Source organism: Podarcis liolepis, assembly GCF_965112155.1.
Source record: "Podarcis liolepis genome assembly, chromosome: 3".
In the NCBI taxonomy this organism is placed as follows: domain Eukaryota; kingdom Metazoa; phylum Chordata; class Lepidosauria; order Squamata; family Lacertidae; genus Podarcis; species Podarcis liolepis.
The window spans coordinates 21,255,982-21,279,801 of record NC_139557.1 but is presented as its reverse complement, the minus strand read 5'-3'; the positions used below and the strand labels follow the sequence as shown (position 1 = coordinate 21,279,801).

The following is a 23,820-nucleotide window of genomic DNA, read 5'->3' as shown; positions in this document are numbered from 1 at the left end:
CTGGCTCCTTGGTCACTAGGGCTCTAGAGGCATAGCCATCTCCTTTGGTTTGATCATTCAGCAAGTGAGAGAGAAAGTGGATGGAGATGTAAGTAGACTTTCTCATCAGCATCTGCATTCTGTGCTGGTAATGCTCCCTGACAGTCTTAGGGAATGTTTAAAATAGGGAGGTCCTAAGGAAAAGCAGGACATTCCGGGATCACATCAGAAACTGGGACAGCTTCTGTAAATCTGGGACTGTCCCTGGGAAATGGGGGCACTTGGGGGGTCTGAAATTTCCCCTATTCCAAACTCAGTGCTACTGATGCTACAGAAAGTCGGGGATCTCAGATCTCTGCTTTCATGAGAATGAAGCTCTTCCCTCAAAATCCTATACGGTGGTACCTCGGGTTACATACGCTTCAGGTTACATACGCTTCAGGTTACAGACTCCACTAACCCAGAAATAGTACCTCAGGTTAAGAACTTTGCTTCAGGATGAGAACAGAAATTGTGCAGTGGTGGCGCAGCGGCAGCGGGAGGCCCCATTAGCTAAAGTGGTGCTTCAGGTTAAGAACAGTTTCAGGTTAAGAACAGACCTCCGGAACGAATTAAGTACTTAACCCGAGGTACCACTGTACTGGCCAGACAACAGGAATCTCTTACCCAGTGCTGTTTTCTATAAAAAAAAGTGTTTAGGGTTACTCCCATTTTCCTACTCATATTGAAATATTGCCACTCAATGAGGCCAAACTTAGATTCACAAAATGTTTAGGGGTATGCGTACCCCTGCATCTCCCCCAGGAATAAAGCACTGCTCATCACAGTCCTCCATGCAGCAGAAGAGGTTTAGTCATGCTGGCCACATGACCCAGAAAAGTTGTCTGTGGACAAATGCTGGTTCCCTCAGCCTGAGAGCAGAGATGACAACCGCACCCCATAGTTGAATTCAACTTTACTTAACCGTCCAGGGGTCCTTTACCTTTACCTTACCCTACACCTAGAACCACTAGGCTTCTCCTCCTGGTGTGTGAAAACTCACTAGGTTACTGTGCGCATGTTAAGGATAATGGTTTAATTTTCTGAAATGGGGATGTTTACTCAGGTTAAATTACTTTTATCATGGGGTTTTTTCTCTGGCAGTAGCTCTCATGTGATTGGCTGAATTTGAGTTACATGACAGAGGCATTCCATTCTGTTGTGACTGTTATTCTAGTAGCTGTCATTTTTAACTGTCTTTCTGCTTCTCTCTGTGTGTGTGAGGGAGAATGGCTGCTGAGACAGACTTCTTGGGATACCGCTGAGGACAGTTTGTGTTAGTGTGATCTGTCTGAAGTGAAACAGACAGAGGAAGATCCCTCAATATCAATAAATAAAATAAGTTAATAGGGAGAAAACTGGGCGGGAGCTCTCTGCAAGGAACAAAGTGAATAAGCATGAGATTGCAAATATGTTCTTTTCAGTTATACGTTTATGAAAGTTCTTTTTGAATATAGAGAGTCTGGACATTGTACAGTGGTACCTCGGGTTGCATACGCTTCAGGTTACAGATGCTTCAGGTTGCATACGCTTCAGGTAACAGACTCCGCTAACCCTGAAATATTACCTCGGGTTAAGAACTTTGTTTCAGGATGAGAACAGAAATCGTGCTGCAGCGGCATCAGGAGGCCGCATTAGCTAAAGTGGTGCTTCAGGTTAAGAACAGTTTCAGGTTAAGAACAGACCTCCAGAACGAATTAAGTTCTTAACCCGAGGTACCACTGTATAGTCTTTAGAAAGAAGTTATCAATCACTTAGAAGAGTTATTTAGCTTCCTAGCTGTAAGCTACTCTGTTACTTTACATATCAACAAAATTATATATATATATATATATATATATATATATATATATATATATATATATACACACACACACACACACACACACACACACACACAGAGGAAAAACCGCCAGGCTCTGTCTAGTTGATACTCTATTATTTTAATTATTGTTTAGGTCACCTGATAGGACAATATCCTTTGTTAGTAGCTTACAAACATATAATGGACAAAACACAAATCCAATAAGAAACACAGTGTGAAACAGCATATGAAGCACAGCTTCAAAACAATGCAATACAATAAAGGCAGAGAACTCTATAAAGTGCTTTCCTGGCATCACCTCTTGATTTTATAAAAATAAAAGATCCACTTGGCAACCCCTCATTTGCACATTATTCAGAACTTGGCGATAGAATTCTGGATTGCACTGCTTCAGCCTGCAGATTTCTAGGAGGGTGAGTCATATCTTTGAATGCTGCCTCATGTTAAGAGCGCAGAGAGAAAGGAAACATTCCTAAAGATGAACATTTTTTAGACAATGAGCATTTGTAGAGTGGCAAAGGTAAAAGTTCTTCCTTTTTCAATTTAGCACCCCTTTCTGGTTTTTTTAAATGTATTTTAATGTATTTTACTTTTCAAGTTTATACATTTCACTAATTTTATACATTTCACTAATTTTACAATCATTTTGACATTTCAAAACTTGACTTCCTTCCTCCTCTTTCTCCGGTTCCTTAAATTTGTTTTTCATATCTTCTGCATATCCAAATTAACTTAATTTGCTCATTTATTCATCTTCTTTAAATATATACTCTTATGAAACTGCAGATTATTACAATAACCCTGTCAATGTTTTTATCTGTTTATAATATATCTGTAAATATTCAATAAACCATTTCCATTCTTTTATATATAAAAAATTGTTATCTTGATTTCTTATTCTTCCGGTATGCATATTCCATAAGTTTTTGTATCTACCCCTTTCTGGTTAATGTGTAGATCAACTCCTATTTACCAGCATAGCAAAAAGATTTGAGTCTGTTCCCATTTATTAAGCTAGGCGAATCAATATTTAATTTACACAATGTAATGCTAAATTCATGGCCTAAACTAGGAAAATACTAGGGTTGTTTTTTTAAAAGTTTTATTTATTTATTTAAAAAAACACTCTAGGTATAATAGGAAAATATATAATATTCCTCCAGGCAACTGAGCACTGTCATCCAGAATCAATGCTTTCATCAATTCAGTTTTGTTCTGTACTTTTCACTGTTCCGGCAGTCCCTTCAGCACATGACTTCTGACTTCAGAGACAAGGATTAGTAGGTCTGGTCAAAATGCTTCCCAGCAGTGTGTTTTAATATATCAGCCAAAGGGTTATAACACTTTCACAGCAGAGAATCTATGCAACCAGCCTCTTTTGCCCCCATAAAGGGAGCCAAGATTCTTGAGTTGTATTCTACCCAGAGAGTATAATGACTCAGTTAAAGAACCACTAGAGCTTCTTCATTAATTCAGGAGGCTGAAAGGAAAATATCAGTGACTTCAAATCATGCTACGGTCTCCTCACAGAGGATTCAGTTACATTAGTTGCCTTCCCAAATTCATTTTGTTGTGTTTTTTTTTTTACTGTAACCATCTTGGCATCTCTACAGTGGTACCTCAGGTTAAGTACTTAATTCGTTCCAGAGGTCCGCTCTTAACCTGAAACTGTTCTTAACCTGAAGCACCACTTTAGCTAATGGGGCCTCCCGCTGCCGCCGCGCCTCCAGAGCACGATTTCTGTTCTTATCCTGAAGCAAAGTTCTTAACCTGAAGCACTATTTCTGGGTTAGTGGAGTCTGTAACCTGAAGCGTATGTAACCTGATGTGTATGTAACCTGAGGTACCACTTTAATCCTCTTTGTCCCAATGTGTTCCTCCATGCCTTTGCAAAATCCCAAACACGGCCACACAATTAATCTTATGCCTTTGTTCTTCTCCGCCACCAGCTTACATCTCCTTGGCTTGCTCCTCAGCCCTCATTTGCTGATTTCATTTCTGATGTTTTGAAGTTCCCAGGACATTTCCCAACACTCTGCAACTTCACCCTCCTACACATCTGCCTACCTTCTCTGCGGTAGCTAATGCGCCTCCCGGCTGTTCTCCTGGGACCATATGTTTAGCAAAGAGCAGAAATGCCTTGGCATAAGCCTAAGCTACCCACAAGCACTCGTGTCATGCCAGTTTGCAGAAGAAGACTCACACGAAGAAGCTTTTCAGAGTGACAGATCCATTTGTGTAGGTAGTGGCAGGAGTTAGGCCAAAATTTGTACAAAAGTGTGAAATGGGAGCTGTTACAAACACCCTTTATGGAGGTCAGCCTCATCAATTCCCGTTCACAGATTCAAGAACAGTCGGCATATGCTTAGAAAGTTTTTTTCCTATTATTTACAAATGGTACGTTTCTATGGTAAGATCTGCATCTTCCCCAGCAGAAAACTATCAATCCATTAAATACAAAACTTCCCCTTGATTTCTATGTGCTTTTAACTGTACAATGGTAACTCAGGTTACAGATGCTTCAGGTTACAGACATTTCAGGTTACAGACTCCGCTAACTCAGAAATAGTACCTCGGGTTAAGAACTTTGCTTCAGGATGAGAACAGAAATTGCGTGGTGGCGCAGCAGCAGGAGCAGGCCCCATTAGCGAAAGTGGTACCTCAGGTTAAGAACAATTTCAGGTTAAGAACGGACCTCCAGAACGAATTAAGTTCTTAACCTGAGGTAAAGGTAAAGGGACCCCTGACCATTAGGTCCAGTCGTGACCGACTCTGGGGTTGCGGCGCTCATCTCACTTTATTGGCCGAGGGAGCCGGCGTACGGCTTCCGGGTCATGTGGCCAGCATGATAAAGCCGCTTCTGGCGAACCAGAGCTGCACATGGAAACACTGTTTACCTTCCCGCTATAAAGCGGTACCTATTTATCTACTTGTACTTTGATGTTCTTTCGAACTGCTAGGTTGGCAGGAGCAGGGACCGAGCAACGGGAGCTCACCCCGTCGCGGGGATTCGAACCGCTGACCTTCTGATCGGCAAGTCCTAGGCTCTGTGGTTTAACCCACAGCACCACCCGCGTCCCTAACCACTGTATTAAATATCAGTGACTATAGTGGATGGGGAGAATGTGTGTGTATGCGTGTATGCATACACACACCCCAAAATAGACATATACACACCACAATTTACAAAGCTTGTTTCAGAAACATCCAGGTCACTTAAATAATTGCTCTCCAGTTTTGGAAACAGTGGTAGCTTGTGGTGGTTTGATCCCAAATGTTCAGACGGACAGTTCAGACCAGATACACAGACTTTGCCATGAGTCTCTCAAAGCAGGCATGTGACTATTGAATCAGTCCACATTCTTTTCAGTTGGGGCAACCTCCAGAAACAGCTGAAAATGCATAGTAAATTTTCTTAAGAAGGTGGGGTGGTACTTGTAGTGAATCAGGGGGAAATAAAAGATGACCCCACTGAAAATGAATAGGATGACGTAAAGGAACTCCATTTGCGGCTGGTCAATGATGGGTGCCAACACAAGGTATATAGACGCCATCAGAAAAACTACTGGTATGATGATTGGTACCTGTATAAAAAGATTTTTAATTAAAAAAAATATAGTCATATCTTTTAGAAGGACCCCCTCAGGTAACACAAAAAAAAATTTTAATCACAGGTTGCAGTCCAACAAAATCTGGAGGGCCATTTTTCTCTTTAATCAAGAAAGCAGTGTGTTTAAGTCGTCTTCTTTTTAAAGTCTCACCTTGTAAGATCTTGGCAATTCTGGTTTCTTAATCTTTAAGTACAGGAGACCAGCGACAGTTGTCCCGTAAAAAAGCCAAGCTGTAAAACTGTGCAGAAATAATGTTAGTAGCATTTACTCTATAGACGTGAGCCTTTCTGGCATTGTAGGGCTCCAATGCAGTTTAGCCCCAGTCCGTATGGCCAACAGTCAAGTGGGGTTGTAGTCCTGTAACGCTGTCACACACACACACACACACACACACACACCCCCCACACAATTACACTTTTATTTCCTTCTCTCAGGCACACAGCTTGAATGGGTGAGAGTGATCTACCCAGTCAATCACTGCTCTCTGCATCTTGCAAAGATTATCTCATCAGGCAGTCTGTTCCATGTAATGTAGGAATTGGGTCTTTAGAACATGCTCACATTATATCTCTGGTATGCCCTGCCTCTGTTATCTTTTTTGCTACCCTTTGAAGACCGCCCTTTTCCGACAAGGCTTTTCAGAGGAGATTTTTTGAAATTGTTTTCACTTTCACTTTTCTTCTTTTTACTGCTGTTGCTTTTATGGTTATATTGCATTGGCATGCTTAATGAAATTAATGAAAGACTAAAAAGTTGCTATCCATGCTTTCATCACTTTTAAATCAAGGGGGGGGGGAGAGAGGGAAGACTGTGGAAGCAAAAATAGAATTAATGTGATACTGAGAAACCCATGGAGTGGTGAGAATACTAAACATACATACCTGAAAAGGTTCACAATCTGACTGAAGCTTCCGGCTATAACCATAATTATTGACACAGCAGAAGTGAATATGAGAGCAGGAGAAGGTGTAAGGTATCTTACGTGAGCCATAGATAGAATGTCTGGCTGAAAATGAAGAGACAAAGTACAAGACACTCATCAACACGTTGGAAATGTCATTTTTTTTCTCCTTCACTTCAGCAGAGCTTTCTCCAAAGATCAAACACAAAACTCTGATTAGGAAGAGAGCAGTAAACACGGCTGTTAAACTTTAAGAAATAAACAGAAATCGCCACCAGATGATTTCTGTTGCTATACATTTGTTTCATTTTGATTGTCACTGTTTTACCCAACAGCCTGTAAACTTGAAGTCAGGCCTAATATAAAAAATCCTGGTTCTCTGGAAACTTAACTTGAATGGGAGCTCATTGAATCATAGAATCATAGAGGTGGAAGAGATCCTGAAGGCCATCTAGTCAGATCAGAAGAGAAAGCACATCAAGGCACCAGGGATGTCATATGTGTGCACAAGAGAACCACAATGTTATACTGTATTTTATTTTGCTTTTATATTTGTTGGAAAACGCCTAGAGTGGCTGGTGCAGTCAGTCAGATGGGGGGGGGTATTACTACTACTACTACTATACTTGACTATTGGCACAGGTTATCTACCACAGTGATAATTCTCTTACAAAAGAGAAAAGATGTGAGCAATCACATAAAAAGGGAAGGGAAATCAGAGTGTAGAATTCCTCACCTCATAAATGTCTCGTATTTTTAGCCTTTTAAATAGGTCCCTTCCCCGCAAAAAAGAATTGCAACTGCTGCCGTAGCTGGCTGATAGGCAGCCACATTAGTCCACAGAGTATTGTCATGACCCAGGAGTCCAGCGACTATCAAGACTAGGAGTCGGAGGCTGCAGAGGCTCCAGCTAAATAGTAAGACCAGGTGCAGGGCTTTGAGACTGCCTGAGCCTGAGGCTGACAAACATGAGCCATCAGAAGAACCTCCTATTTTTGCAGGGCGGAGCCTGGACCCTTACAGGCACCTTTGCCTGAGCCTATGGACCATAATGCCTCCCCACAGAATCTCACCAGTCCAGCGAAACAGAAAGTACACCACACAGAAGGCTAGAGAATAGAGGAGGAGTGCCCATCTTTAGGCCAGATGGTTTGCCCCTTTAAGAATATAAAGTTAGTCACAAGAGGGCAAAGCCTGGAGGCAGAAGTTTAAAAGGGCTCACGTCTGTTCACTCTGAGCTCTCCATGGTGCTGCTACTCCTGACCTGCCTTCTCTGTAGGGTCTGGTATCAGACCAGAACATTACACAGAAGAGTCAAACATACATGTAACAGTAAGAGATGGGTTTCGCTTGGCTTGCATTGCAATGGATGTAAGAGACTAAACCATTGTTTCACACACACACACACACACACACACACACACACACACACAGGAATATCAGTGGGTTCACAGCTCTTACCATGTGGCCTTCTCTTGCCGCAATATAACACATGCGGCCTCCGCTGAAGAATGTTCCGTTCGCTGATCCAAACGAAGACATTGCAACGGACAATGACATCAGCCAGACCCAGCTACCAAGGACCTTGTTCCTAAAGAGGGGGATGGAGAAAGGATTATGACAGTATGACTAAGAAGGGAAAGCAGCAGCCTTGTTTTGTTAAATCACACACTCAACTAATGCGTCAGTAGGTATTACTGGAAAGGCAAGCCAGTAGGAGTGGAGGCAATTTTAATGTGAAGCTCCCCAGATAGCCTTCAAGATCTGCACATCCCTGCATTTCACAACACAATTTTGCAAACAAATAATGCGTACAAAATGCATATATTAGGGTAAGATGAGAATGAAAATGCACGTATTAGTGCAAAATTCATAAATAATGAGTCTCCTGTTTGGAGAGCTGTCTGGTCCAGCTCCAATGAAGAACCTTAAGGAGGCCTTGGAGGTTGTCTTTCATTAGCAGCACCAAGACGGCAGCCTTCAAATAATAATAATAATTTTGTATTTGTATCCTGCCCTCCCCAGCCGGAGCCGGGCTCAGGGTGGCTAACATCATAAAACTAACACAGGCACATAACGCACCTGATCTGTCTCTCTTGATGAAGTTAGATGCATTTTATTCTGCTGAAATTATGGTTAGGATTTTTCATCTATGCTTATAAATTAGCATAGACAAATGATGTGCAAATCTTGTATCCTCTTTTGTTTTCTCTTTGGGTGATGAGTTTCCTCTCTTTTTGATAATGTGTAAATGGTCACCCTAATCTGCTCTAGGAGATACACAGTTCTGTTGAGTGGACCATTTAATTGTTCTACCCTCTTGTTGCCTTCTCCCTGGAATGACAAGGTTAATCAGGCAGAAGAGGGTATTGGACTTTAAAGGGGTGGGGCAGAGAACTGTAACAGAGAAGAACGGAAACAAAGAACTTGTTAATCTGGAGTAATAGGGAAGGCGGTGCATGGAAAAGTTGTCTTGACACAGTGAAATGAGCTTTGTCACTTGTCTCAGTATATATTCATCATGTGAATGGGTATTAACATAAACTCTATAAAAAGATGCATCATAAGCATTATGTGGGGCATGTTTGATAATGTGCAGACTGAATACCAGCTGGTAAAGGCTTGAACGTTTCTGAGATGATCGCTATATATAGGCAGGTTGATGCTTTGCAATTGACTATTTCACTTCTTTTGTCTTTGCAGAACAATAGCGTCTCGTGCACACTCAGACCCCCGGCTTGTGTAAAAACCTAACACCTTCACTGCCCACTTTGTGTATCAGGGATCATCCCCAGGAAAACTCATAACACACACACAAAAGATCATCTTCAGGGTGACACAGGATGCTTTTTCCAGACAGCAGCTCTAAAGGGGCGTGTGTGTGTGTGTGTGTGTGTGTATACACATACATACTAACACAGGCATGTAATAACTGATGCAACTTGGTTGTGCAAACTTATTTTATTTCGACTGACTGAGAGTTCAGGGAAACTTGAAAGCCTGAAATAGCCTTAACTATTGGTTGTATCCAACCAAGTCATCCTGTTAGCACAAGGACTTCTGCCTGTGGAACAGGACTTCCTCTCCCTCTCACCCCTAAGTATTGTGACACCCCCCAAAAAATCTGTTCTGTGTCTCCGCCCCCCAATCCTCTGGAGAAGCTTATGGGGAAACAGAGAGAGATGGGGGAGAACAAGGAGAGGAATACTATTTCACAGGCGGAATTCCTTGCAGTAAAGAGAAGACTTGATTGGATACAACCTATAACCCATGGACTACTGCAATGCGCTCTACGTGGGGCTACCTTTGAAGGTGACTCGGAAACTACAACTAATCCAGAATGCGGCAGCTAGACTGGTGACTGGGGGCGGCCGCCGGGACCATATAACACCGGTCTTGAAAGACCTACATTGGCTCCCAGTACGTTTCTGAGCACAATTCAAAGTGTTGGTGCTGACCTTTAAAGCCCTAAACGGCCTCGGTCCAGTATACCTGAAGGAGCATCTCCACCCCCATCATTCTGCCCGGACACTGAGGTCCAGCGCCGAGGGCCTTCTGGCGGTTCCCTCATTGCGAGAAGCAAAGCTACAGGGAACCAGGCAGAGGGCCTTCTCGGTAGTGGCGCCTGCCCTGTGGAACGCCCTTCCAGCAGATGTCAAAGCGATAAACAACTACCTGACATTCAGAAGACATCTTAAGGCAGCCCTGTTCAGGGAAGTTTTTAACGTGTGATATTTTACTGTATTTTCGGTTTTTATGGAAGCCGCCCAGAGTGGCTGGGGAGGCCCAGCCAGATGGGCGGGGTATAAATAATAAATTATAAATTATTATAAATTATAACCAAGACAGACATCGCTGTGTCTTATTTCAGTTTGGCTTTCACAATCTGTTCTCACCATTCTACTTTCCTCAGTTCCACATCCCAGTTTTTCTAAGCCTGGAGGGCTGACACGGTGGATTATGGTATTCCTGTGACAAGTGGATTATAGTACAGTGGTGCCCCGCAAGACGAATGCCTCGCAAGACGAAAAACCCGCTAGACGAATTTCCCTATGGGCTTGCTTTGCAAGACGAAAACATCTTGCGAGTCTTGTGATTTTTTTCGCTCCCCTCCTTTTTCTAAGCCGCTAAGCCGCTAATAGCCTTTTAGCCGCTAAGCCTTTAATAGCCGCTAAACCGCTAATAGCGCTAATCCACTAAGCCGCTAATAGGGTTGCTTCGCAAGATGAAAAAACCGCTAGACGAAGAGACTCGCGGGACGGATTATTTTCGTCTTGCGAGGCACCACTGTATTCCAATGACAAGATCCCCATAGGCAGTGTGGTTTTGGCTTTCCCTTCCTCCTTTTCTCCAAACCGCAGCCATCTGCTGCAGCTTGCCTGGTGAGACAGAGCCTTAGGCTAGGTTCCTAGCAAGTGGGTCACTAATCCTGAGGGAGAAGCATAAAGTGGAGGAGAGGTTGATGCATTGCAAACACAATGGCAGAGAGAATCGGGGGCTCCTGCTGGCGTGTTCGCACCATGCCAACATCCCCACCACCTTGGCAAGCCACAGCATCTCATCTTCTGGGAAGCTAGTATAGTAGTTCTGCACCCATTTCTGCATTTCTTCCAGGATTCTATACTAGAGAGTAGGTACTTGACACATTCGGGAAAAATACTATTTCCTGATCAGTTGCAACAATGTGGGGTGATGTGCAGTGGTAACAGAAAAGCCACTTTCATCCAGCCTGCAGCTGAACGTAGATTTGCAGGAACCGCAGAATGAATAACATTGGGTTGCTTTGGGTGAACATGTAGGTAAGTCTTCAGAGCTCTGCTGGAGCGCCACTCACCCCCACGTAATGGCCACAGCACCTGAAGACAGAAGTTCGGCAGGAGTCATGGCTGCAAAATAGCTCACATTTACCAGCAAATAGAAGCAGGTAACTAGAGGGATAGCAATCATCATGGCCCTTGGAAGGTTCACCTGGAGAAAGAGTAAAGAAAAGCAAACAAGGCCTGATACGCACCTCTATATTTGATCTTTTTTACTGAACACACACACACACACACACACACAGAGAGAGAGAGAGAGAGAGAGAGAGAGAGTTGTTTTCCCCAAAGGCCCCCAAACAAAGAGATGTATCCAACAAGTTTTAAACTCAGAGTAAACCCATTGAAATTAGTGAGCATCAGTAAGTTGTGTTCATTAATTTAAATGGGTCCACTCTGAGCATGGTAGGCATTTGATACAAGCCAGGAGATTGCGGGATCCAGGGAACTAAGACGTATGTACAAACTAGTGATGATACTAGAAAGCTTCCAACAGTTCAATCCTTTCTACACTGCTCATTTTCCCTAGCTGGAGATCATACTTTTATAATGTTATAGAGAGATTAGGTAGACTGCACAATTAAGGCTGCAGTCCCATGTACACTTACCTGGGAGTAAGTCTTAATGCATTCAGCTGGATTTACTTTTGAGCAGACATGCCTAGGCACACTTAGATTAATGTAAATCTCATTGACGACAGGAGGACTTACTTCTAGCAGTCAATTCTGGGAACTGTAGGTCTGTGAAGGGAATAGGAATCTCCCAGCAACTCTCAGCATCTTTATCAAGCCACAGTTCCCATGATTATCTGGGGAAAGTACAACTGTTTAAAGTAGTATCATACTGGTTTAAAGGTACAGTGCAGATGCACCCAATTGGCTTAAAATCTAACCCAGTGAAGAACTCAGGAGAATTAAAAAGCTCGCTCACTATTTTGGGACATTTTTATTGTATTGTCCAGTTTTGGATTCGTAGGACTAGTATCTGTTTTCCTGAAAGGATCATAGTTATTTCTTCACTTCTCCACTCTCTCCTTTAGCGCAAATGCATCTTCATCGTCACGTACTTAGCTGATGGTATAATCTGCACATCTTTAGCAAATAAATAGTGAAAGCTGACACTGATTGACTAAAAACTAGGCATTCTATAACCTTAGACTTTGCTTGCTATTTAAGCTATAAGTGGTAAAAAGTATCAATGTTCAGTTTGCAAAAGTATCAGAGCTGTAAGGTGCACTTTGCAAGTTTGAACTTCAAATCTCAGCTGAGACCTTGGATTGTTGACCCCTGCTATTGTACACCATTTGGAAAGCCGCAATTCATAGATTCACGATTTGTGAACTCAGAATTTTTGTCACGATATTTGTATGCCTTGCGACTGAGTGCTGCCATCTCATGTCATAAATGCAAAATTTCAGGAACCCCATAGTTTGCCAACCATTTTTCTCATTTAAGGAGGCTCCCATCACATCTCTCTAAACAGCAAAAACAAGATAACAAGGGAGCAAAGTTGTCAGCCCAGGGCTAAAAGTAAACAATTTGCAGTGTTTGAAAATGATGGCATGTAAAAAAATTAAGAGCTGTAGTCAGCTCTGTGTGAACAGACAGAATCTGCACTCCTGCAGATTCACTGTCTTCTCCCTACATTACTCCAATATTTGCTCATCTCCCCCAACCCTCTGGAACTGATTTTTGTGGGTACATGGAGCTGTAAGGAAAAAGGGGGGAGTGGAAAGTTGCCTGGCAAAAGTGGAAGCCTGCTGCGCAAGTCAAATAATGCAACCCCAAAATAACCACTCATGAGAATGTGCCCAGCACAGAGATGTGCAAGTGATTCACTACAAATTAAAGCCATCAAGGTAACATAATTGAATCGAATGCTACCACACTTGTCTGAAAACAAGTACAGTAATCTATAACTCAGAGAATCCTCCCAGGTAAGTGTGAATTCCGACTGAATTGAATGGATAAAAGAGTTGTAGCTAGAGTAACTTCACACTTTATTTCTACAGGCACGTTGGGTGTCAGTGACATTTCAAAGACAGGATGCCAGAGTACATTATGCAAGATTACTGGTGAAGATTTTGCCATGTGTATGTGTAGAAACCCACTGCCTAAGATGCTTTTCTAGCCTAGGTATGCATGGCTCTTATATATTCATAATTTCACAACAATTGGTATATATACTAGAACTGTGCACCTTCCGTGGTCCAGATCCCAATTTGGCACTCTGGAAGCAGCCTGATTCAGTCAGAAGGTTGTTCATTTTGCGTCTGGTCTGTGTCTGAATCCGGATTTGGAAAAATGAAGCATCCTTCCTCCCCCTTATCTTCAAGATTATAGAGGAATTTTTTTTTAATGGCTCTCTTTCTCTCATTGCTGGAAGTGTTGGGATGCAGCTCAGATTGTACTGGTTTGCATGGGGAGAGAGGAGACCGAGAGAGGAACCTCCAAACTTCCAAAAGTGTCTCAGTCCTTTGTCTCTGCTGACCCTCATCAACTCTAAAGCAATCACACCGAATCGCTTGATATAAAAAATAAGAAGGCTAAGTTTATTATAGGAAATACGTGCTTAGATAGTAAAGGGTTTCTAGTTCTAGTTAAGTTGGAGATGCAAAGGGACATGCCTGCTCCCTGATCTGGATTCATAAGGGCTAGTTACTTGCTGTTTTGTTTTGTTTTAAAAATGAAGCCAGGCCCACAAGTAGGCCAGCCAGCTATCGATTGGCATGTCCAGAATGCAAGCAAAACTCAGACATGTGGACTATATGGCATCTCTAGGTGTGAAATCTGCCAATCTAAGTACAGTCATACCTCGGGTTACAGACACTTCAGGTTGGGTTTTTTGGGGTTATGGACCCACCGAAACCCGGAAGTACTGGAACGGGTTACTTCTGGGTTTCAGTGGTCACGGATGTGCAGAGGTGCTAAATCGCGCTTTGCGCATGCAACCCATGCATGTGCAGATGCGTGCTGTGGGTTGCAAATGCTGCAGGGTGCGAACGTGCCTCCCACACAGATCATGTTCGCAACCCGAGTGTCCACTGTACAAATACACACATACACACAATATAAAATATAAACAATTCAGTATTCTATGTCTATCTATCTATCTATCTATCTATCTATCTATCTATCTATCTATCATCTATCATTATCTATCATCTATCTATCTATCTATCATCTATCTATCTATCATCTATCATCATTATCTATCATCTATCTATCATCTATCATCTATCATCTATCATCTATCATCTATCATCTATCATCTATCATCTATCATCTATCATTATCTATCTATCTATCTATCTATCTATCTATCTATCTATCTATCATCAATTATCTATTCTCCACTCACCTCCGGCTTCTTAATCTCCTCAGTCACATAATTCAGGTTGTTCCATCCATCGAAAGACCAAAGCCCTTGATAGAACGCAATCCCGATAACCCCGGCTTCCAACCTTGTGTTTTGAAAGCCATTCTGGAAACGGTGCGTTTCTCCCTGAACAAGCAGCACCACGCCTCCCACCACGATGACCAGCAACGCCAACAGCTTGGCCACCGTGAAGACGTTCATGACAGAGGTGGCCAGCCTGACGCTGAGGCAGTTGATGAGAGTTAAAAGCAGGATGCAGGCCACAGCTGCGCACTTGACCGCTACCTGGGGTGAAGGGCACCCAGGATGAAAGGCGGCCACAGTGTATTCAGCAAAGCTCAGGGAGATGGCCGCCACGCCGGCGGGTCTCACGACAATGACAGAGGTAAAGGCAAAGAGGAAAGCGGGGAGGGAGCCAAAGGTCCGCAGGATGTAGATATATTCGCCTCCCGACTCTTTAATTAAAGTTCCCAGTTCAGCATAGGACAGGGCCCCAAAGGTGGACAATATGCCACAGGATGCCCAAATGATGAGGCTGCCGGCCAGGCTGCCTATGTTACGCAGCACCCACTCTGGGGACATGAAAATCCCCGAACCGATCATAGTGCCAGCAATTAATGACACTGCGCTGGCCAGCCCAATCTCTCGCTTCAATTTCAACATCTCCGTTGCTGTGCTCGGCTGAGGGTTGGCTGAGTCTGGTCGGCTTGGACTTCCCTTTCCCATGATGGAACTAGTAGAACTTGCTTCTTGAGAAATCAGCACATGACAGCAGTGAAATAATAAAAAGAGAGCTTTCACTTCTAAGTTAATGATTATATGCAGCCAGAAAAAAAGAGAAAAAAAGAAAGTGTCTTGCCATGTGCAACTCTGGCAATTGAGTTCCTTGAAGTATTTCCTCGTATTGGCTTGTTTTGAGAATTGCTGAGAATTACAAGGAGACAAGAGTGTTTGTTTCGTTTTGACGCAGGCCCTGCTGATGTCTTCATCTTGAGACCTTCCGTGCAAGCAAAAATAAATGCAAGAGGATTTCTCTCTCTCTCTCTTGGGTCTCACAGGCTGGTGAGTTTTGTGCTTCCTGCTTCTGGTGAGATTGGCGACAGATAAGCCGCCACCTTCCCTGTACTTTATTCTTTGTGACTGATTAATAAAAGCCATTTGAGGATAGTTCACAGCCAGCTCTGTCGTTGGTTGTGTTCACTACACACCATACATCAAAGCACATTGCTTCCTGCAAAGAATTCTGGGAAGGGGAGTTTATCCCTTGCTGTGCTAGAGTTCCCAGCACCCTTAACAAATGGCAGTTCCTAGGTTGCTTTGGGGCAGGGGGCAGCAACCTTTTTCAGCAGTGGGCCGGTCCACTGTCCCTCAGACCATGTGGTGGGCTGAATTATTATTATTTGGGGGGGAGGGGGATGAATGAATTCCTATGCCCCACAAATAACCCAGAGATGCAGCTTAAATAAAAGGACACATTCTACTCACGTAAAAACACGCTGATTCCTGGATCATCCGCGGGCCGGATTGAGAAGGCGATTGGGCTGGATGCAGCCCACAGGCCTTAGGTTGCCTAACCCTGCTTTGGGGAAAAACTTTGTGCTTTCAAAATGCTTTAAATGTGTTGCGTGGATGTGATAATAACAGAATAACAATGTAGATTATTGTTATTCTGTTAGTATTAATTGCCTTTATTTGTCACTTACTACAAAAATGTCTCAAAGAAACTTTCAGTTAGAAAAGCATACATTAAAAAAATCTAAAATACTTCATAAAATAAATAACATTAAAATAGAAGAACATTTTTGACTGTTTTCAAACACCATTTTATGTCTGATCATGTGAATGAAACAAGCTTATCAACTGGACAAATAAGAAGCAACCAAAAAACGAGCACAACACATTCAAGAGGTTTGTTTATTTATGTTGAACAGAGTTGTACAACCTCATACCTTGTTGTTGTTGAAGGGTTCAGCCAACCTGCTTATATAGAGCTCCACTACAACGCAACTGTAACAACTTTCTGTAACTATCCAATCACTGAGCGTCACTTTCAATCCCTTATTTGCATATGTGGACCTGAGTGAAAACTATCTACAGTATCCCCCTGCTGGCCCAGGGTGAGAACTTCAGTACATAACAGATACTACCCTGCTTTTCTTAGGGGTAATGATATAATTCGCTAACCTATAACTCCGCCGCTAAAAAACGCATCCAGCGCTAAAGCAAACTATCGTCTCATCAACTGCTAGCAGCAGACAGCAAATGACCGTCCATTTCACGCAACGGAGGGACGGGGGGGGCGGAGACTTTTATTCCACAGCTTTTTTATCCAGCGATTGATAACGATCCCGAGATTGACTGTGGTCGACCACGATCTCACGGGGATCTATCTATCAATCGCGGTCAAGCATTTGGACATCTCTGACCTTTCCTATTTTCATGTTTCTGGAGAGTGGATGTACCATGGGAAGAATGTGAGCTTATCATTTTGCATGGGGATTATTTGAACATCATTATGGCTCTGAATGAAGTCAGTGACTTGCATGTGATCTTTATCTGTTTATGACCTTTTGCACCTTTTAATGAGGGCATGGCCAAAACCTAAAAGGATAGGCATTCCGCATTTTAAAAACAGCTATCTCAGGTTTTGTTGTTGTAGTTTTTAAAAAAGCATCAGTACATCCCATAGAGATTCTGTGGTTGCAGCTAAACTCCCTTTGTACCAACCACCTGTTGCCATCTACTGGTCTTCAACCAGTAAAGCAACCAGATTTTACAAAACGTGACTACTATGTGTGTGTCATATACAGTGGTACCTCGGGTTAAGTACTTAATTCATTCCGGAGGTCCGTTCCTAACCTGAAACTGTTCTTAACCTGAAGCACCACTTTAGCTAATGGGGCCTCCTGCTGCTGCCGCGCCGCCGGAGCACGATTTCTGTTCTCATCGTGAAGCAAAGTTCTTAACCCGAGGTACTATTTCTGGGTTAGCGGAGTCTGTAACCTGAAGCGTATGTAACCTAAAGCGTATGTAACCCGAGGTACCGCTGTACTATGTGTGTGTCACATATAGCTTCAAATTAAAGGCGCACAGGCATGCCTATTTAGTTAAAACAGAACTCATGGCCTTTCAGACATTACTGGATTCCCAATGCCCATCAGCCCTAGCCAGAGGTCAGGGATGATGGTCACCAACTTGGATGGCTTCTACAATAAGTAATGATGGCCACCAGCTTGGAAGGCGTCCAAAGAGGGTTAGACAAATTCCTGGAGGATAAGGCTATCAATGACTCTTAGCTGTGTTGCTTATGTGCTATCTCCGCTATCAGTGTCAAGGGGCTGTCAGGAATGCAGTTTTATCCATAGGTCAGGAAACGGACTTGAGGCGTGAAGTGCAATCAGCTTTTACTCACAAAAGTCAAAACACAACAAAGTTCATCTAGGCTAATCTGCCCTAGATGTTGCTGGGAGTAGCCCCTGGGCCCTCCATCCCTCTCTAGCCCTCTCCTTCTGGACTCCTCCCAAGCAGCCGTAGACTCCAGTGAGAGGGAGACAACCTCTTCTGGGCCCGTTTGGCCTGTTGCTCAGCAGTATTTTCTCACCAAAAAATATTTTCCAAAAGAGCCACTGTGGTGTAGTGGTAAGAGCACTGGATTAAGACCTGGGAGACTAGAGTTCAAATTCCCAGTCAGCCCTGAAGTTTACTGGGCCAGTTACAGTCTTTCACAGGGTTGTTGTAAGGATATATTTGGTGGGGAATCATGTGCACCTCTTTGAGCTCCTTGGAGGTAAGGTGGGATATAAAGGTAATACTAAATAAATAGTGTATAATACATGGTTTTTATATTTGGAACAGCCTGCGAGGTAGGTTAGGCTGAAAAAGGGATTCCCCCTTTACCCAGTAAGTTTCATACCTGAGTGGGAATATAGGTCCGCTTTTATTTATAACTTTTTATTGGGCCAATGTTGGCTTCTGTATTGGCTCCAATGCTTTCCCCTTACATGTAAGGCTTTCTAACTTTCCTTGTTCATTCCACCATGCCTATTGTGCACAAGTTCATCTGCTGTCACCCACCTTGTGCTCCTGCAGCTCTATGACTTTCCTTCTATTCTCATTGTAAGAAAAAAATTTAAGGTCTTCTATATATAATAAATGTTCATAAATGTACCAACCAAGCGCGTACATAGATATGTGGACCACATGTCTGGAGCAGCACAGGAAGACCATCCTGAAACCATTTTGACTCCCCAACTGACCAAATGTTTTCTCTGCAAGGAGGGAGGGGGTGAGGGAACCTTCCCATTGTCTCAGGAATTGGGTAATCACCATCTCAAAGGAATGGGCAGACTACCAGGAAAGGCAATCAGATAAGGCATTACTGTATCAGATAACCTGGCAGACAAGAAAAACAACAACACTCAAATTTCTGTTGTAGATCACCTTTTCTGTGAAGTACGGTAGGTAAGATGTTTGTGGGAGGTGGTCTTGGGTTACACCCCTTCTGTGATGTATGTATGATATATGGAGGGGTGGTCTTGAGCTCCAGGGCAGGGAATTTAAAATGTCTATATAAGATCAGGCACACCTTTCTTCTGGGTCCTCCTCCTTTCTCCTGTGTGTGAGGGAAACACCCTGTTGCAACAGCTTTAATAAAGATCAGGCTTGCTAGCTGCTTTGCTTCTCAATATTCTCTGGTTGGCCTCTGTTATTTTCTCCTACTGATAGGGAAGCCACTTAAGGACTCTATAGGGGCTCTTGGATACCCCATAAGGGAAGAAGGGCAGATTTTGTGTACAACATCATATGACATAAGGTTTGGTTTCACATTTTTAAATTTTGTCCTCTTGCGTTTCTTCTGTAGAGTCCTGGAATAGGAATGCACGTTTGTTCTCGCTGTGACCAAGATAAAGACAGCTGCTTAGCGATAACGGCAGCCACATTAGGAACTCTTCCACCATTTAATCAACACCACCACCACATCTGACAATTTGTTCTGTCAAATGCTGACTCACTATTTCATAGATAATGATATGACTTATTTTCCTACATACATAAAAATGCAAGGCTGTCACCACGCAGCTCCCCTTGGAAGTTCTGTAGCGCTGCATCACAACTCTCCCCAGTCGGGGCTGGAGAGAGGGGAGGAAAAGAGAAGGCAGGTTGCACAATGACATGAGAGTGAGGAGGGTGGGGTACTAAGAGGGGGAAAGACAAGTTTTAAAATATCTGCCGGGAGGGAGGTAAATGACAGATTTAAACAATGGCAGAGGTTTGAGTAAAGCACTATGTAATGTAAAAGTGCTCAGCATCCTTTATCTCTCTCACATGATGCAGCTGAGAGATGGAAGATGGAGAACTTTGAGTAAAGTAAGAAAAGAAGACACTGGAAGAGGGGGAAATGTCTGCTTTAAACAAATCAGATGTTTGAGTAATGCAGGGGTCGGCAAGGTTTATCTTGCCTGGGCCACATTGGTCCCGTGGAGATCCCTTTGTGGCTGGATCCTGCTTGCCCGTGATTTCCGGTGTCTGCGAAGACACTCGTTTGCACTGTGCAAACGAGTCCCTGCACCATGCTGCTCTGGTTTAGCGCAGTGCGCGAGTGGGCGGCTTGGTTCGGGGGTGGCTCATGGGCCGGTCAAACAACCTCTGCGGGCTGCTTCTGGCCCATAGGCCTTAGGTTGCTGACCCCTGGAGTAAAGCAATGCTGGAGGGACACCAAGGAACAGTTTGTCTAGCTCAGTATTCATTGGTAGCAGCTCTCTTGAGTTTCAGACATAGAATCCCTACCTGGCAATTCCAGGGCTTGAATAAGTGCTCTTTTTTTCCTACCAGAAATGACATTCGGGGAATATATAGCAGAGGCACATGGATTACACCCTGTGATGTACAAAATAAAAGCAAGCTCAGTTGGTTACATGCTGATAACGCCAAGGTTGCAGGTTTGATCCCCGTATCGGAAAGCTGCATATTCCTATATTGTGCGGGGTTGGGGTAGATGATCCTCAGGGTCCCTTCCAACTGTATGATACTATGAATTAAGGTACATAGTTCCTGTGCCTGAGATCGCACCTCAGAGGAAAACCTCTGTGGAGTTGCTGCAGCAACCATTGCAGCAATTTTTTTGCCTAACTTACCAACAATCCCTCTTGCTTGCTTGAAGCAGCACTGAGGAGCTTCTCTAGAAAGGGCACCTGAGCTCTCTTTAAGAATTTATTACAGACCCCAGAAGCTGTTGCGCTATCCACCTGATAAAGAGCTGGCTGTAATATGCAATGATTTTTTTTTTATGGGATCGGAACAGCGTTGACTCATTCAATCTAGAGAGGATAGGCCAGCCAGACCAATATGATTTGTATCACAAACTTTGTCACTTGCTGAAGACAACCAGATGAGAAAGAATCCATTTGCTACGATGTTTGTAGTACACTCATATATTGTCAGCAGTTTACGATTTGCACCAACCACAAACCTTGACTTCATTAGTTAATGAAACGGAAGTGGCTGTACAGATCTTATGTACTGAGTTGAAAATAAAGAGCATGAAATCCACTCTCGACTCTGAGTATATTTCAGATCTCATCATCAAGGAAACAGAGGTGGGTTGTGACCTTGACTGTGACCTAAATATCATAGCTATATGGAAACAGTGGCGTCTGTTGCCTCTGGAAAGTGTGTGTGTACTGCGGGCCACACACCCCTGCCCTGCTAAAGTCATTCTGTCTACACTAGCTCCATCCATGGAAACTTCTCCTAAGAGCCATGAGAGTTAAATGTTCAGAGGAAGCATATCTCTGAACACCAGTTGTGGGCTTGCTGCACAATGGGAACAACGGACGGAGGAGGCCAGCTGTAGAGGCAGCATTGGATCTGCCGTCTCTAGGGACGCTGCCGCCCGAGGCAGTCGCCTCACCTTGCCTGATGAATGGGCCAGTCCCCATGAGCGGTTTCGGTGCTGGTTTTGAGCATGACGGTTTCAAAGAACCGCAACTGAGAAGGTGCCATTGCATTTGCTGGAGTCCCCGCCTCCCCGCCCCCCAAATCGTTCCCACGCATTTGAACGGTTGCCATTGCGAGGTGGCGGACTCTGCTTCCTCGGAGAGGGTGGATGGCCGCCTGTCATGGGTGCTTTAGCAGAGATTCCTGCATTTCAGGAGGCTGGACTAGATGACCCTAGGGGGAGTTCCTCCTAACACTAGGATTTGCAACGGGACCTGGGAACGCGGACGAGAATGCCCGCTGGACGTGCCCACAGAGAACCGGAAGTATTGAGCACCGGCTCGTTTTCACCACCTCTTTGGTTTTACAATGCCTTTGTGCTTGGGAGGCCGTTCCTCCTCCCCTCCCCTTTCGCACCTTGTGCGCAGGCGCAAAGCGCGCGCCGCGCAGGTTGGGCGGCGACGCACGCGGCTCCCGATACGCTCTCTTTCCTCCTTCCCTCCCTCCCTCCCGGCGTCGACGGACGGACGGACGGGCCGGCGGCGCGCATGCGCCGTAGCGCGTTGCCGTTGCCGCCGCCGTTGCTGCTGTGTATGCCCGTCCCTCTCTTTCTCTCAGTCGCTCGCCATGTTGTTGTGAGTCTCCCTCACGGCGGCGAGGGTGGAGGAGGGGGAGGGACCACGACGGCGGCGGCGGGGGGAGGAGGAGGAGGGGGAGGCGGGAAGGCGTCGGGGTGGCTGGGTAATTATAGGTGAAGGTGTACCCGGAGGAAGGAGGAGGAGGAAGAGGAGAAGGAGGAGGGAGCCCGCCCCCCCCCCCCCGTGTGTCCGTTACAGGCACACTAGCCCGTGAGTATTCGGCTGCTGAGGCGATGGGATGAGGTGGGTGGGGGAGGGGATGGAACGGCCCATGGAACGGCGGCGGGGGGGAGCGCGATTGAGGGAGGAGCAGGAGGGCGAGTCCATTATTATCCTCGCCCGTCGCACGGTCGCTCACCCACGTCCTATTGTTTCAGACCCGGGGATTGGAGTATTTTTTTTTGGGGGGGGGACACAAGACAGACAAGGAGAAGAGGCCGCTGCTGCAGCTGCTCCGGGCCTGAGCGCACGTCTTCGGTGCCCTCTGTCTCCACCCCCCCCCCACACCAACCTCTTTCTCCGGCCCTCCCTTTGTGTTGGCGAGCACTAGGCCCGTCGGGCAGGCCCTCGCTGCTGGAGGCGGCGGGGAAGCCATAGGGAAAAGCGGGGTAGAAAGAGAGGAGGAGGAGGAGGAGAAGAAAGGAGGGCGCCTGTGTGGGTGTGGTGCTTGCTTGCTTGCTTGGAAGCAAAGAGAGGAAGGAGTCAATATGGTGCTGAGGACGACGTCTGCACGGCGGGCGGGCTGCCGTGTCCTGATCCGGGCAGCCGCGTCTCCTGCTTGTTTTGTTTCGCCCTCTCCGTTTTAAAACGTCTCGTTTTGCTTCGTCTCTGCCAAGCGGGGAGCGCGGGACAGGCGAGAAAGATAATTTTGGAAGTGGGTGGGGCAGTGTGTTGTGAAAGAGGGGGGGTTGTTAGAGGGATTTCCCCCCCTGTTTTTGGTATTGGGGGGTGGGGGAGAAGGATTTCAGTTTCTCCTCTTTAACAGAGAGGGTTAGGCGAATGAATAGGGTTTGTGTAGGTTTGCCCCCCCCAATCGTGTTTGAAGGCCTGCTATTGTGGTTCTGCAAAGAGGCGAGAGGGTTTTTTTGGAGGTGCCAGCCAAAGGACTGTTAACCACAGCAAAGAGCACGAAGCAAAAAGGTTAAATCTTTGCCTGCAGAAACTGGTCTGACACGCTCAGCCTAATTTGGTGAGCCTTCTGCTGTGGGACTAAGGTAGTAACGAGGAGGCTCTGAACCGTGGGGTGTTTTACGGAAAGTGGGTATTGTGGGTGGGTGCTTGTTGTGGTGTTGGTCCCTTCCAGCCAGGGGACTGTATTTGATGGATTGGTAACCTGAGAAAGGAGAGAGATGTAACAAAAGGGTGCACAGAAGGGAAATGGCAACTAAAGAAGTGGAGATGGTAAACAGGAACATTCTTCTGTTACACTGGCTCTAGGGAAGGGTGTGCAAAGACTTATTTATGACTTATTGCACAGTATGTCTTAAAACATTCATTGACATAGTAATCCTGGTTCTGTGGGTTGTTGGTTTGATGCCTATTGTCAGTTCCCCCTGTAGAAGAAAGAGTCTGGATGCCCCTTGTATAGTGTACACATGATTCCAGGTGAGGAAATAGGTTACAAATTGATGGGATTCTCTTGATTGGAAGACACTTGAGAAGGTGTTTGGGTCTGCTGGAAGCATCCATGTGGCTTAAA

The 23,820-nt window shown here is 44.7% G+C and overlaps 2 protein-coding genes and 1 long non-coding RNA gene across 29 annotated transcripts in view; 2 read left to right on the top strand and 1 right to left on the bottom strand.

Annotated features, from left to right (window-relative positions):
• Nucleotides 1–2,753: 2,753 nt before the first annotated feature.
• Nucleotides 2,754–15,536, bottom strand: LOC310703323 (b(0,+)-type amino acid transporter 1-like; the record flags this gene model as incomplete). Its single annotated transcript, XM_083495618.1, is given in 7 exon segments — nt 2,754–5,427; nt 5,605–5,692; nt 6,336–6,460; nt 7,817–7,946; nt 11,190–11,323; nt 14,530–15,488; nt 15,491–15,536. Coding segments are annotated over 7 exon segments (1,716 nt in total). The 3' UTR covers nt 2,754–5,193.
• On the top strand, nt 14,817–15,725 carry LOC310703503. Its single transcript, XR_014524199.1, has 2 exons — nt 14,817–14,932; nt 15,518–15,725. It is a non-coding gene; the product is annotated as an uncharacterized lncRNA (long non-coding RNA).
• A 6,275-nt stretch (nt 15,726–22,000) lies between these two features.
• PUM2 (pumilio RNA binding family member 2) overlaps nt 22,001–23,820 on the top strand; it is a 59,525-nt gene continuing 57,705 nt past the window's right edge. For 12 of the 27 annotated variants that reach the window (XM_083495484.1, XM_083495481.1, XM_083495479.1 and 9 more), the window contains exon 1: nt 22,041–22,331. Coding sequence is in view for 2 of the 27 variants with exons in the window: in XM_083495468.1 (XP_083351594.1) it covers nt 22,077–22,118 (42 nt within the window). In the remaining 25 variants the exon portion in view is untranslated. Of the gene's footprint in view, nt 22,365–22,547; nt 23,311–23,820 lie in introns of those variants that run through there. The other 15 variants (XM_083495467.1, XM_083495459.1, XM_083495455.1 and 12 more) reach the window with 11 other exon arrangements.